At 39.8% G+C, this 16,206-nt stretch overlaps 1 protein-coding gene across 1 annotated transcript in view; it reads right to left on the reverse strand.

Moving 5' to 3' along the window:
- The window catches only part of PTCH1 (patched 1), a 116,292-nt gene that overhangs the window by 27,007 nt on the left and 73,079 nt on the right, over positions 1-16,206 (reverse strand). Inside the window, exons 14-18 of the mRNA XM_089490909.1 lie at positions 14,946-15,348; positions 12,225-12,534; positions 8,936-9,084; positions 4,173-4,347; positions 1,530-1,810 (exon numbers count right to left, since the gene is read on the reverse strand). Of these exons, the coding sequence (XP_089347035.1) occupies positions 1,530-1,810; positions 4,173-4,347; positions 8,936-9,084; positions 12,225-12,534; positions 14,946-15,348 (1,318 nt within the window). The remainder of the gene's footprint in view (positions 1-1,529; positions 1,811-4,172; positions 4,348-8,935; positions 9,085-12,224; positions 12,535-14,945; positions 15,349-16,206) is intronic.

A 16,206-nucleotide genomic window follows, 5' to 3' on the forward strand; every position in this document is an offset into this window, starting at 1 on the left:
ATCAATAGATGTATAGTGTCTAGATCAAGGGAAGTAATAGTGCCACTCTATTCTGATTTGGTCAGGCCCCACCTGGAATACTGTGTCCAGTTCTGGGCACCACAATTTAAAAAGGATGGTGAGAAACTGGAGCATGTCCAAAGGAGGGCGACTAAAATGGTTAAGGGTCTGGAAACTATGCCCTATGAGGAACGACTTAGGGAGCTGGGGAGGTTTAGCCTGGAGAAGAGAAGATTAAGAGGTAGTATGATAGTCCTGTTTAAATACTTGAAGGGATATCACATTGAGGAGGGAGCAAGCTTGTTTTCTGCTGCTCCAGAGAACAGGACACGGAACAATGGATACAAACTACAGGAAAAGAGATTCCACCTCAACATTAGGAGGAACTTCCTGACAATAAGGGCTGTTTGACAGTGGAACACACTTCCTGGGAGTGTAGTGGAGTCTCCTTCCCTGCAGATCTTTAAACAGGCTTGATGGCCATCTGTCGGGGATGTTTTGATTGAGAGTTCTTGCATAGCAGGAGGTTGGACTGGATGGCCCTTGTGGTATCTTCCAACTCTACGATTCTATGATTCTAAGTTAGGGGTATATAACTTTTAGCCCCAACTTATCTATGGGTCATATCAAAACCCACAATTTTAGCTCCCCAAATTGGCCTTGATTTATACATGAGGTTGACTTATAGTTGTGTATATACAGTATTATTATAACACAAAGTCATACCTGCCAGGGATGCCTACTGAAGCAGTCAAATGGTGGGACTCTGGTATTTTGTTAAGCTTTGTGAGTCCATAAAACTTGTATTTCCATGGGCCAGTCCCAGAGAAGTGTCAAGGTGGACCAGACTTGGGGAATTGGAGAACTGTTCACACAGGTTCTTTGAAAACCTTGAGATCTGGTTATTTTAAAAAGTTGCATAAGACTGACCTATGGTTTACAAGCCACTTAAATGATAGGCATGTGCCCTATTTCCCCAACTAAGAAAAGAGAGCTTGGCAAAGTTATAAGTTCTTTGTTTCTTCTTCTTCAGACTATAGCTCCCAGAATCCCCCAGCCAGTATGAGCAGTGGCCATGCTGTTTGGGGGATTACAGGAGATGTAAGGTTTTGTTTGTTTGTTTGTTTGTTTAAGAAAAGTGACTTCTCCAAGCTGTGGGAAAGTGGCAGGACAGTTTTCAGAACACAATAAACAATTATTTACAGAGAGCTTGAAATCATATCATAGAGATTACTCGGCTGTAACTAAAGAAGACATTTAAGATTTTTTTCTTTATCATTCTTTTACATATCAAAATGAGGGCAAAAGTTTAGGTGGTTTTATTTTTATTTTTCAGCTGACAGACTATTCCAAAAGATTAAGGTTATTGCAGCTTATACCTTTACCATGAACCCTACCCCCTCAAGTTGAATAAATATATCATGAATGATGCAATACACATACTCCATCAGTAGCCCAGACATAAACAAAACCTTTCCGACTGTAGCAAGAGCTATGCTGAAAGGAATTTGACTTCAACAGAGACTTACAATGATTCCAGCTGTCCAGGGGTTCAGAAGGAAGAGGGCACACACCAGAAACGTGCAGGCCAGAACCACGCTAATGGACAAGAGAAGCCAATGACGAAGGCCAATGTACTGTTCCCAAAAGAGGAATGGATATCCATTTGGGTAACTGGGAACTCCAAGGCTGGTGTAGTTATTGCATATTGCTCTCACTTTCTCAATAGCTTCCACAAAGTCAGAAGTATCACGCAGTCCGTTGAGGTAGAAAGGAAACTGAGCATATTCAATAGGCTCTGCTTCTGGGACTGGGGAGAAAATAATTATTATAATTCGTTAACTGTATTGTGGGAAATATGTATTTGAAGAGACAGTGAAACAGAGATAAAAACCAACAATTTAACTTTTGGTGTGAGAACACTGAAGTGTATTAATTTGCATCAAAAATGCAATTCAGGTTTACCAACAAAACACAGCATAACGAGTCCTTGGCATTTTCATGTAGTGTTAGATTGAGTATAGGCAAGCCTTCTCACTATTGTAGCATTATGCTATACATTGAGAAGTTATGAAGAAGCCCCCCCCCCCCCCCCCACAACTGTCATGGGAAATATTAGCATTTCTAAAATCCCAGTCTTGCTGATGGAGTGCCTTTCTTCTCCCAGGATACAAGCCACCTGGATTTTTAAGAACAGAGGAGGGCTTTCTCTCAGTCCCACCACCTCTGAGTCCTTGTTGAGGACTTGGGAGTGAGCCTTCCCCATGGCTGCTCGCAGACTTGGGAACTCCCTTCCATAGGAAGTCAGGCTGGCCCCCCTCGCAGCTCTCTTTTCACTGGCAGCTGAAGACATTTTTATTTAGGCAGGCTTTTGGTGGGTGAATTTTACATACATAGGGTGGTGTGCTATTTTAATTCTTTAATTTTTTTTACTTTTTAAAATGGTTTTAACTATGTCATTTTTAACTCATGCTTTAACATTAGTATTATTTAATTATTTTTTAAACTTTTGTAATTAATGTTTTAGTTTTATCATTTTAAGTTATTGTACGTTACATTAAATCACATTTTGGGAGAAAGGCAGGATAGAAATCAAATAAATAAATATAGAAAGGATATGCCAGATCCTCCATGCACTATGCTGTGTTAGTCCGCTGGAGCTAAAATGGTGAGCCTTGCATTGCTTTGAAGACTAACAGTTTTATTTTGACATAAAGTTTTGTGAACAGCCACAATAGGGCCGGTCCTACAGAGTGAGATGGCTATCTCAGGCAACAGATACCAAGGAGACAAGGCATGGCCGTATGGAGTTGGAGGACAGAGCCATGGTGTCCCCAGGTGCAGTGCCAGATGCTGTCCAGTGTTGGTCTAAGATTAAATTGCTCATTTCTTTGACTTCTTTTAGGAGGAATCAGGTAAGGGTCACCATTTTCTCCTTTGCCTCATGTGGAAAATGACTTCACTTATTCAGCAATAAATCTTAGGGGTCATCCAAATTAATTAAATATATTGTAATATATGGGGGTATATTGATTTGGATTTTCACTATCTTTTATTGCACTGTTTTGTGGTGTTTGTGTGTGTGTGTGTGTGGTCATAATGTAACTGTGCACAGCACACATTCCAGTCTGCACAGTCCCATGTAGTGCTGTGGACAAAGCATAAGCACAGCCATAGCTCACACACATCATCTGAAGGCACTACCAAAATAAAAATGAAATGAACAGTAACAATAGATCCACATGTGCATTTGAAATTTGAAATCTCCTGAGATAGGGAAAAGGCCTCAAGCACCTATACTTGACTGTATTTTACACTGCAACTAAGGGAATTTAGACTATCTATCCCTTACTGCTGCTCTTGTTGCTGCTGTGTGTTCCACAGCCTGCAGGGTCACTCAGCTGACTTTCTTAACATGATTTGCCTTATTATGAATTTTCATTAAGACAAGACTTGACCAACTGCCCAAGAACTTTAGGATTCAAATATAGCTATGTACAATTTGCTTGTTCTCTTGTTGTATTTCTAAAAATGCAACCTCTTTTCTTCCCCCATTCCTGCCACCTAATAACCAACTAGCAGTCTACCCAGCAAATTCAGTGTAAAAGCAAATAAAATCAAATTGGTATTGCCCTTCAGAATGTATATGGGTAACTTGAGCAAGGATTGTAAGGAAAGATGATACTCTTGTATACAGATCTCTTTCTCACCTAAACAATTCAGGCATGATGCAGGTGTAAGAAAATGGCCTAATTTGCCAGAAACTCTTTGCTTGCTGGGCTGACAGATTTAGAATAAACAAGACATAATTCCCGATGATAAACACCCTGCATTTGCAAGGGCAGCATATCATGTGAACTGAGGGTTTCCCTTACACATAAAAGAGTGTTGCACATTAAAATGAAATGCCTAATGCAAGCCATAGACCGCTGAGATAAACTATTAAAAACTTCATTTTTCAAAATGATGAATGACTACAGAGGGATGGCATTCTTCTACTACATTACACCACCATATCTGTCTCCTGAGTTTTTATAAAGGAACACAATATATTGTTCTGTTTACGGTCTAAGTCCTGTACAGTGTCAAACGACAGGAGAGCGGCTGTGCTTTGAGAGGTGGGTTGAGGTACTTATATAAACCATAAGACATTAAAGTGAAATGTTCCTTACTGGTTACTGGCATATAGTCGGCTTTGTCATGGACCCATTCTGGACGGTGAGGCCGGATGTTGGCTTGAGAGGCCGCATAAGCCACGGGGTCATTGCTAACCCATGCTGTCAGGTAGATGTAGAAAGCCTTTGGGTTAATGATTCCATTTGCATCCACCAGGCGCTGTTTAGACAACTGCAAAATGGAAAGGAGCATTTCAGTATGGCCCCTGACTTCTAGGCCTCTTGTTCAAATATTTAACACAGAAAACCTGGAATGCATACCTTACAACACAGTACATAAAACAGAATCATTGCTTTTGTGAGAAACGTTATACTTAGCAGGAATGCCACAAACAGCCTAGTGCTGACAATTGAGGGGTGGGGGGTGGGGGTAGAGCGGCAGCAGCATTTTTATATATCCAAACTTTTCAAAGTGTTTTCTATAGTATAAAATGCTTTGCAAACAATTTGTTAGAAATATTCAATCAGCACAAGGTTTCAGATGAAGATGGAGCCAATTAAACATGAATTCTTTTTTTAAAGAATGTTTGCAGTCCAGAGGGGAAAACAACAAAGTTGGAGAAACATATCCAAAGGTGGGTTTTGGGGGGAGGAGGAGAGAAAAGAAAAGAAAGAATCTGGCAAGAGTCCGATGGACGTCTGTGTGCAGTTAACCTCTGTTGTTAACACTGAAGGAAATGCCACCCAGTAAATGGAGGAGAGCTATAAAAATAAAACAACATCTGTATAAATTTTGCTAACACTTGCCTCCTATGACCTATGCATTCAGAAAATGCCCAGCATCAAAAACCAGATGAGTGCACTCTTGTGGAGGCCACATGGGCAAATGAATTTGGAGAATATGAATAAGAAATGCTAGGATTCTGGGACAAAAGCAGCCTTGCCAAAAAAACTTTTGGGGGGCAACATAGAGAAGATGCCCAGAAAAAATAGCAAACAAAGATTTCTGATTTCTTTTCATTTCAAACCCAACTCTCATTTTTTGAAGTATGAAAAACAACAGTGACAGCAGTCTTTCTTTTTTTCCTAAAACTGGAATCTAGGGATCTGGAATCAATTAATCCACAGGATATGCAACAACGGCAAGTCTTCCAATTGTCTTTGGAACTGTAGAGCACAGCTCATGAGCCTGTGGGTGCAACAGCATGATTTTATTCCTCCTAGTCAGAGCAAAATGTATCTGGAGCCATAGGCTAGTCAGATTTTCTACACAATATACTCAATGTTTGCTTGAAATAAAAAAAAATCAACTGGGTAACCAATTATGGTTTTCTCTCATCTGTATACATTTTCTTAATACTGGATTCTTTGACAAGGCCAATGTATTTGACAGAATACATTACTTTCTTCCCCCCTGCATCCATGGCGGATATGTTCTAAGACCCCGAGCAGATGCCTGAAACCATGGATAATACCAAATCCTATACCAGTAATATTTTCAGACTGTGACCGCAGGCAACTGAAACTATGGAAAGCAAAACTGTGAAGGGGGGGAGGGGCTACATAATATTTTTGGACAATGGCTGACTGCAAGTAACTGAAACCTTGGAAAATGAAACTGCAGATAAGGCTGGACAACTGTATTGCATATTGTATAAAAAGAGTCAAGACCCAATATTACTTTGTTCAAAGTATTCTGAATCAGAATGCTAAATGAATAACACTTGGCATTCCAGATGTTGTTGGACTGCAGTTGCCATCAGAACTAACCAGCATAGCCAATGGTGAGAGATGATGGGAGCTGCATTCTAACAACATATGGAGGGTCACATGTTCTCTGCCCTTGCTCTAAAAGCAAGCATTTGTATACAGCAGCCCCCACAAAAAGGTGAAAGGACAACTAACAGCTACTAATAAGATCATTGTATTGCTTTTTCCTACTTCACTTTAAATAAACTGATCTACCATTCAAAATGAAAGTAATAATTATACGTTTTTCTTTGCTGTTGTTGTAATGTGCCTTCAAGCCAACACAGATTTATGGAGATCCCACCATGCAACATTTATCCAGGAGATTCTTGCAATAGCCTTCCTCTGAGGCTGAGAGAGTATTATGTACTTAAGCTCAACTATTATGTTTCCATGGCGAAGCGGGGATTCAAACCCTGGTCTTGCAGAGTCCTATTCTGATGCTTCAACTACTACGTTACAGTGACTCTCACTGACTTTTCCTTTACAAATAATTCATTTAATGGCCCCTTTAAAATCAAATTCAATGAGGCAGAATGCCTTTCACTCACAGGGCTGAGATCAGTTTTACAAAATATTATTAGGCTCTACATTTTAGTGGTGGGCAGATCTAGAGACAAAAGAATGGGACCAAAAATATCAGCATATTTTCATTTAAAGCTCCTCTTGCCAGTATCTAAGCCTTAAAAAGGCATTTACAGTATGTTTTTAGAAAAGCCCATGCAGAATCTGTAAAGTGTAAAGAAGCAATAGTAATATATTTGTGTACTTGCTAGCATTTGATCTGGTCTACTGACCATATAAACACTTCTTGACTCCTCAGTGAAACCATGGTGTCATCTGTAAATTGTCATTTAGGCTAGGTAATTAGTTCTGTGTGAATAACAGCCCACAACAACATGTAATAACAACCCTAGTTAACACTGACAGGAAAGGAGGTAAAGCCCTTCAGTGGTCTGACCATTGGGCAGCATTGAGTTTGCACTGGGACCTACTCACTGCATGTGTGCATGAGATGAGCCAAAACAAATTCTTTCAACATTAAATGTTTATAAAATTAGATTAGTGGTAAACAAAAGTAGTGTAAATTCAATCAAAATTATATTTAACCCATTCAAAGGATCTTAATGTATGGAAAGACTGGTAAGAGAAGGGTTTTCTTTAAGCAGGTGTTAACCACTGGCTGCATGTGGCCTCTGGGTGCTTTTTTTAAAGGTTCTCCAGGTTTCTCCAAGATCCCATGAAAGTCCTTACATCTCTTCCAATTTAATTTTGGGGAGAAACTGCACTCCAAGTGGAATGCAAAATGCTCCTAGAGAGGCAGTTTATCTTATTCATACCTGCAATGCTCTGCAAAATGGCCCTTGTTCAGACACTCAGAAAGTGGCCTTACCAGAAGCTAGAAGTTACAACCAGAAGTGATGTCTGGTTGGGATTCTTGATTGCTGGGGCTGGGGAGCACCAAGGGTTAACTGATCTTCACTGTTACTATGGTTGTTTACCCTGGCATAGACAGGACTTTAAGGACTGTACTAAAAACAAATTAAGAGTCACTGCTACTGTTTTCTCCACTCAAATAATATACTCTCATTGACTTTTTCTGTGCCTAACTAGGTGGCCACATTCTGCATTGGTATTCTGACCAGTTTTCAAAGAACGTATCAGGGCTCCAACCTGGAATCTCATCTAAGAAATTTTCTTGTTGGAAAATCAGCTAAAACTAGAGAAAAGTCTTTCTGGCCATGACTGCTATCTAGGAATCCAGGGGAGGTTGTGACTCCATTTACAACAATGGAAGTACAGCATCAGTCAGGCCTTCCATATTTGTCTCAGCTGTTCTCTCGCCCAGTTCCTCACTGCTTTCAAACATTCCATCAGAACTTCCTCAGAACCTCATTTAGCTCCATTGAAAAGAAAAATCAGAATCAAGCGTCATCAGGTGATGACCTTCCAACCAACCGTGTAAATCGTACACAGTGTTTTCATATACATTTCAATGAACGTATGAGACAAAATTGAACCTTACAGAACTGCTTAGGCAAAACAGCAGTCCTGCACATTTGTGGAGGAGCTTCCCAACGTACCACACTGTCTATAATGCTTGCCCCAGCCATACAACCAGGAAGGATACCATGGTAGTAAAAGCAATGGTAAAGTCTGGGAGATCAGATTGCATTACTGCTGTCTGATTATTCTATTTTGGTGATTATCAAAGTTTCTTTTCCCCAACCAAGCCTCATGAGGGCATAGATAATCTACTTCAACCAGCAGTTTCTGGAACTGTGCTGTTGTTATCCATTTATCAGGGAAAGACATGTTAGAAACTGGCCAGTAAGTATTCAGGTTGTGGGAATTCAAGCATGGTTTCTTCAACAGAGGTTTGACAACTGCCTCCTTCAAGATGGAAGGCGGTACCCCCACCCTTCCACAAAGAAAGACATTGTTCCCCTCATTACTAACCAAATCAACTTAAAACAGATTATTAGAATCAGCCAGGAAAAATACAGGTCAAATGCATCAGCAACAACCAGACAATTCCAAGAATTCTGTCCACATCCTCAGCAGAACTTATCCTAGTAACTCTGGCCACCAGACATTCTGGCCATATGTACAGTTTAATGCATCATCCACAAATTTTAGCATACAGAAAGATGCAAGTGCCTAAAAAAATCTACCACAGCAAGCAATAGTAGATTATAATTTATCCAAACTTGTGGATAGGAAATAATAATTCTGAGGTATTAGTATTGCTCACTGCCACCACTATCATGGAATATGTCTTCAGATATGCTCTTCTTGGTGCACAGAAGGATTCATCCAGAGTTTTCTTCAAGTACTAATCATACTGCTGTCCCTTTTGATTTACTGTCTAGAAAACCTGGGAGAAGCAAGAAGATGCCTGGACTCTATCATGCAAGAGTACACCTCAGAACTGTTGTGTCACCCCTCCATATTAATTCTCTATCTATCTATCTATCTATCTATCTATCTATCTATCTATCTAGTATTAAAACGTGTTCCTTATTTGTATCATTCTACTTAAACAGAATCACATTAGTATTTTTAAATACCTGGCTAATATTAATGGGTTTATCTCGGACGCCTGAAATTGTTTGAACCAGAAGTTTATACGCCAGAACAGCATCTTCAGATCCATTTTTGTAACTGCTGAGGGTTATCTTTCCAGATTTCCAGTCACTGTCAAAAGCCTCCTGAAGTCCTGTTGAAAGGTAAGAGTACAAGTTAAAAAAACAACACCAAACCCCAAAACATGTCACTTACCAAACTTCTAAATAAAGAGAGAAAATCAGATAAATTTGCCTTTTAGAGCTATTAAGAGGATGTAGGACTTTGCAGTTTTCAGTCCCCAAGTAAGTGCTGACAGGTGATGTGGAACATCACCACCACTTTCCCAGAGCTCTTTTGACTCTTGTTCTGCCCATTCCTCCCTCCTCCCAACACCCCTGGAACAAGCAAAGCCTGGGTGGAGTACTGTCACCTTCCTCCCAAGCAGATGTTTGGGTGAGTGCCACAGGCCTCAGATACATGGGCCTCCCAGACTTACAGCACTTACATAGACTGCCTTTCCCATCTTCCAGCTAGTTTGTGGAAGACTGCCAGACTGGAGTTCCAGACAGACCTCCTGCTGCCTTAGAACTGGCCCAGTCCTCCCACACCCACTTAGCTAAACTCCACCACACATGAAAACATTCTGACATCATAGCACTACTGTGTGTGTGTGTGGCTGAACACATGGCTTGTATTCCGACGTGTGTATATGGGAAGTACAGGAACCACATATGCATGTTGTAACCTGAAAGACATATGGTTGTATGTCCATACAGAAATGCTTATACACCCTCTTCCTTAATATATAAGTAACTCCTAAATTTGAACTCGTTTTTTACCTTCTGTAAAGAAATGGAAGAAATCCCACTTCTGAGCATAAACAGTACATTGTAACTGATGTTTTTATTAGTATTGTTGACTCAAGTTTTAACTGATTATTGTTTATAATATGTATTTTAGATACCATTGTATTGTATGTGGTTTTATGGTTGTAATCCTGCCTCGATCCACTGGGAGAGGTGGGAAAACATAAATAAAATTATTATTATTATTATTATTATTATTATTATTAGGAATCCGCTAATGCAGAAAATGGCTGTGTGCTTTGTGAATTCTGACGTGTCAAGTAAACTGACACATGGTTAAAACCTGGTTTAAAGTAGGGCAAGAATGACACATATGGGAAGAAATAGTGCTCTGAGCCCCACAAATCATTCACTAGAACAGCTCAGGTGCAAGGATTTGCAAAGAAACAAAACAAAACAAAAAACCTTGAAGAAAATAATGTACTCCCCCTGTTCTACAGAAATAAAATATGTATTTTGACTTAAAACATAGTTTTCTGCAATAGTGCAGTCATGATAAACCTAGGGCTACAATTGCAACAGTTTGAAAAAAAGTACACAAAAGGAACAGGGTGGATGTAATGAAGAGCAATCTCACAATATTTCAGTTCATTGTGGAACACAAACACACCAAATCCCAACTCAAGTGAGCATTTCTGCAGCAGTCACCCCATGATCTTTTAAAAAGGTTATCCAGGTTCAACAGCATCAAGCAGTAGATTTCCAGCTTATCCCTATGTTCAATTTATATGAACAATTTGATTTACAACGAAGTTACAGCTTCTACCAATTTAACTTTCACGGACACCACTGAAATTAAAAGGGCGAAATCCAACTGTTAGTTCTCAACTAGAACAGATACACTGCATTAACATAAGTACTGACTTATCAAATGCCAGTTTATTTACTCAGTCTGCTGTAGTTGGGAACTAGCAATTGAATTCAGGCCACAGAGCTGTGGGAAAAGTGATCCTGGTGGATCATGCCTTTTGACTGTAATAACAGAATCTGGGAGACATGGAAACCATTGCCAAAAAGAAAGCTTTCCTTACTCGTGGCCCTTAAACGAATTGCACAATGGGGTAGAGACACCCAGCACTCTGTTGTTTCAGCTACCGCTAGGTGCCGAAGCCATAGGTTATATGACAACATGACCAGAAATTCCACCGCAAAGCCGGAGGAAAAGGAAACTCACACTCCAACTTTCAAACTTCAAACAGCAACTCTGCTCCTTCTTGAGCACAGCATGAGTGAACACGATTTTGACAATTTGTTCCATCTGTTCAACTTGTGTAGCTAATACAAGTTGTGGGATCTGCTGCCAGCACGTGTAAAGATCACAGCCAACACCTATTCACTCTCAACTGTTATTTTCCTCTTTGCCACCCCTTTCAAGGAGGCAGGGAGGGTGGGCAAAAATACCTCACAGCACAAATTTGGATCACATTTAGAACAGGAAGCCACAGCCCAGCACAAGGAGGCTGTGTGAGAACAGATGAACGAACCACATGTCTAAAGGAAGGAGAGGAAAGGGGGTGAGCAAGGGGGGGGGGGAGAATCCATGACCCACCTCACAGCCACCTCGCAGCTGCACAGAGAGGCTGTAATGAAAACCATCATTACAGATCTGATAGGTTAGCTACAGCTATAAAGAGATAAGAGGAGTTGGAAGAGAAAAACATGGCCTAAATGACACAGCCTCAGGCTCTGGCTGCTTGCTCTAAAGTTGCCTCCCATGTAGAGATGCAATAAAACTGGCCCAGAAAGCCAAACAGGGTTCAGAACAAAAGTGGCGAATGAAACAAGCCTGCCAAACCTGGCACATGCAGTCCCTCCAACACTTGGCCAAGAACTGTGTGTGTGTGTGGTAATAATAATATCAATAAGCACTCCCAAGCAACCAAAATATGGGCACTTGGCACAAAAACAATTTTAGACAAAATACACACTTCTTTCTGTCAAGGTTTTCCCCCTTCTATAAACTCTTCAAGAATCTTCAATGATTGGGACATCAATCAAACATATTAAATGATTAGGAAAATAGGTTCATATTGTTGGCATATGCATATCCATTATAATATGCCTTGGACTATTGGGATAGGAAAGACTTAACAAACAGATAGTTAACCCTTAAGGAATGAAGGTGTATGCCAATCAAATTGAAAGGCAGAGCTTGGGCAAGTTACTTTTTGAGCTAAAGCTCTCTGAAACACCCCCCCCCAGCCAACAAGGCCACTCTGGGAGTTGTGGACGAAAAAGAAGTACCTTGTGCAACCTCTGGAAAGAGATACGTTATTTCCAACAGTGCAATTCTAGGCAAAGGAATAAAAATAAACAAAATATGAGGAGATTCTGCTGGAGGAAAACAGAATACTACTAATGAAATTAGTAAAACGAAAGTACATTAGTGGAAAATCTTAAGCATTGCTTAGGGTTTTTTCTGTACCTTGCAGCCAGTCTCTAAAGTAGTGCAACCACATTTTTGGAAGCTGGTTGTTTTCTTCCAACAACACATATGTTACATTGCTGAAACTTTTGTGAAGTTCATAAAGCAAGTGCTGGATGTTGGGATAATCTGCTTTTTGCGTCACTATGTACATGTGGTAGAACGAGAAGTACTTGAATTGGGCTGCAATGAAGTCATATTCCCGTGTTTCCCGTGGCACAATGTCCGTAAGATCCAGTCCATCTCTCACACAGGTGGTTCCATAAAGGCTGAGGCCAAGTAAGGCCAGAAAAAGAAAAATGACCACAATCTGGGAATGAAAAAAAGAAGACACTATTTTACATAATTAGGGTAGTTTTAGCATTTGGAACAACACAAAAGCTACTTATTTACTTATTTATTTAATATCCCACCTTTCTCTCAGCATAAGATCCACGGCTGCTTTCTCCTTGCAGGGCCATTAAAGCCATGGAGTCTTTTACATTCTTATTTGAGTGATTAATACAATTAACTCTGGGATTGGTTACAATTAAAAGCATATGCGATATTTTAAAAATATAAAACCATTTAAAAGCAATTTGAACATTTCTCACGTTTCATTATTTGTCTTATGACATAACTGGTTTGTTACATAACATACCAAGTCAATGTGGTTGGTTGTCTCAAAAGTCTGAGTTGAGTACCAAGACAAGGGGGGGAAAACATATTTGGCAATGCTTCAGCCTAATTTGTTTGTACTGGTTCCTACCACTCACCACCCTCATTCCATGGTTTGGAATTTTTGTTTGCCAAACAACTGAAGCTATAACTAAGTTTGGGACATAGCTGTTTCATCAACATAACATCATATAATTGACATGCACACACCCATGTAAGGGACTCATTACAGTTGTTCATTTTCAAGTCTGTGTAAGGCATGTTTTATATTATATTAGCAAATGGAGAAACTGTATTAAATCTGACTTTTTTTAAAGGCCTGGCATTTCAGGACACTATGGCCAAGATCCTACACTTTTACTGTAAAGTATGCTGCATACCAGCATAGTCATCCTGGATCTCATAGTGTCTGAAGTGATTGTGCAACAACAGATACCAAGGCCTTGAGCTTATCCACTGTACAACTGTTGAACACCTTGCTGCTCACCAAGTCAAAAGGAAAGTTGTGTGTATGCTTGTGCAATGACTGGCTGCAGTGGAGAACAGCACTTGCAGTACCTCTAAGAAACCACAGTCATTTACACAATAATTTTTACACTAGTGTACTACACCAATAGGATTCTAGTCATTTCTATTTTCTTAAAGAAGCTTACTAAAATTTCATTAAATAAACTAAATCAAAAGTCAATAGTAATAGTAATAGCACTTATACTTTTATACTGCTTTATAGTGCTAGGCACTCCCTAACCAGGGAGCCAATTGTCCCCAACAAGTTGGTTTTACCAACCTACGAAAGTATGGAAGGCTGGGTCAACCTGGAACAATGCAGGATTGAATTTACAATGTTTTGGCTGCAGTACTGGCATTTAACCACTGCGCTACCAGGGCTCAACTTCTATTTATCTCCAGCTATGGCAGATATGGCCTAAATACCCTAAAGGCTCCAGATTCTGTCTGATCTTGGAGGCTTAGGTTAGTACTGGGATGGGAGACTGCCAATGAATACTAGGGACTGTAGATTATATTTCAGAGAAAGAAACTGGCAAAACCACCTCTTAGGTAAGATTATTCCTTACCTAAGAAATCCCAATGAAATTCATGGGGTCACCATAATTTGACAGGTGACTTGAAGGTACATACACACACATTTTCACAGCACGCTCACAGCAAACAGATCTAACTTCTCTAACTATTCATCCTTGATAATAGGTTATATAAGGCTATACAGCTGTATGTTTAGGACCTAGAATCTCTATTCTTCTCATTATACTGGCATTTGGGCCTACTTTCTATTTTAGTCCTTGCTAGAACAAATCCATTTAATTTACACATTGACTCATCATTCAATGGTTGATTGGGTCTACTCTAATTTGGGTTGCCAACTATAGTTGGAGAACAGATTCAGACAGATTTAGACAATCATCATTTACCAGCCTGGTCCCAGCTGAGCATGCAGAAATGCCAGTATAATGAAAAGAATAAAGATTGTAGGTCCTAAACAGACAGCTGTATAGCCTCACATAACCTATTGTTTAGGAAGAATAGTTAAGAGAAGGAATTAGAAATAAGAACAGGAAAAGGAGCAGGTTAACAATACCCAACCCTTTGGTGGAATTATTCATATTTTTTATTCTTACAATATATTTTAAAGTGTTTCTGTTTTATTCTGTTTTAGAATGTTAATGAAAACTCCAAAATAGTATACATATTAAATGACATACAAAGATGAAGGAAGTTATTATGTATATAACTAACTAAAAGCAATAAAATGATAAATCCAAAAATGCAGCAAAATTAATCAAAATACTACAATACCATAATGAAGCAAGGCCTCCCATCAACATTTTAACTCCCCAGAAGGCTAATGCAGGAGATGTTCCCAGAACCAATCAGGAACTGAGCCTTTATTGGAGAATCTATGCACAAAATCATAAATCCAGATACCCCCACCTGCGTCCTGGATGATCAACACAGGCCTACAACTCAATGGGGTAGGAATGGTGGCTCATCAACCTACCTACAAATAACATACAGTGTTCCTATTGAAAAACAAACAAATGTTACCTTTGCTTTTGGATTTAACAGGAATGGTGCATATTGCTTTTCAGCAAAGGAGGAGAGTGTCCATTTAGTACAAGGTGGCTCAAGACAATGCAGAGTAGATTCTGAGTACTGGGAAAGGAGATCCCGTGTTGAACTTGTGCTTTCTGGGCTTTGGCAGTTGAGGTTATCTTGTGTTACTGTGACCGGCTGTACCGAAATTTCTGAACGAGGTTCTGCTGTGGTATAATAAACCTGGGTATGAGGGTCATATTCAGTGCGCAACTGGACTGTGGACTGCATTGTGATCTGAGTTTCATGTGCAAAACTGTGGCTGCTATAGGGAGGTGGAGGGCTGTAGCGTACGTTGTCACCAGCCTCTGTATATGCTTGTGGTGCAATCTGAATTACTCTGCTGACACAAGGGCTGAAAGAGGACAAAATGGGGATGTTATTGCTTCTCACTGTAACCAGAATAACCATGGTACATTATTGTTAATGATTTACTGATTCATAAAATATCATCAAAATGTTTGATACTTCACAAGGCACAGGAAAACAGGTATCTTACTTAATATTACAAATACAATGGAACATGCCTTCAGGTTGCCTTTTGACTTGTGTCAATCCCATGGATTTCAGAGGGTTTTCTTACGCAAAGAATACTTTGAGATGGTTTTGCCAGTGCAAGATCAACAGCTGCCCCCTCTGCCATCAACTGTGATGCATTTTAGTGCCTTTAGCTGTTCAAAAAATTTAATTAACTGACTATGTGGCTTTGAACCAATTTGGTTTAAATAAAATTCATATGTTTTATGTTTCCGGCTGCTATAGAGTGAGCATTTCAGTGAAATGGTGTTGAGAGCCCAAAGATGAAAGATGGTGAGAGAAGAGAGAAACAAGAAAAGTGGGGGAAGAGCCAAAACTGAGTGACAGGAAAGTAGGGAAAGGGAAGGGCCCTACAAGAATTTTTTTCAGCCTTCTGTGCAGGAAGAAAATAGGGGGAAAGCCAAAATGGTCAGAGGATGAGATGCCTATGCAATCAGTTCCACCATTCACAGAAACAACAGTGGATAGAAAGATGAGAGGAAGGTAAGAGTGAATGAAAGTGCAAGTGTATGAGAGAGATTGAGACAAAGAGATTGAAAAAGGGCTGGCACAGAGACTAGCCACTTATGTCATTTGTTCCACTTATTGCAATGTACTTTTTCCTTTGGTCAAGCATAGGGTCCTATGGGAGGTTAAGGGGCCACATTAGCCACTTTCCTTGGAGCGCCACACCTCC

The sequence above is a fragment of the Sceloporus occidentalis genome, unplaced genomic scaffold (assembly GCF_023333645.1).
Source record: "Sceloporus occidentalis isolate IW3139 unplaced genomic scaffold, rSceOcc1.0.p SCAF_1, whole genome shotgun sequence".
NCBI classification, from domain to species: domain Eukaryota; kingdom Metazoa; phylum Chordata; class Lepidosauria; order Squamata; family Phrynosomatidae; genus Sceloporus; species Sceloporus occidentalis.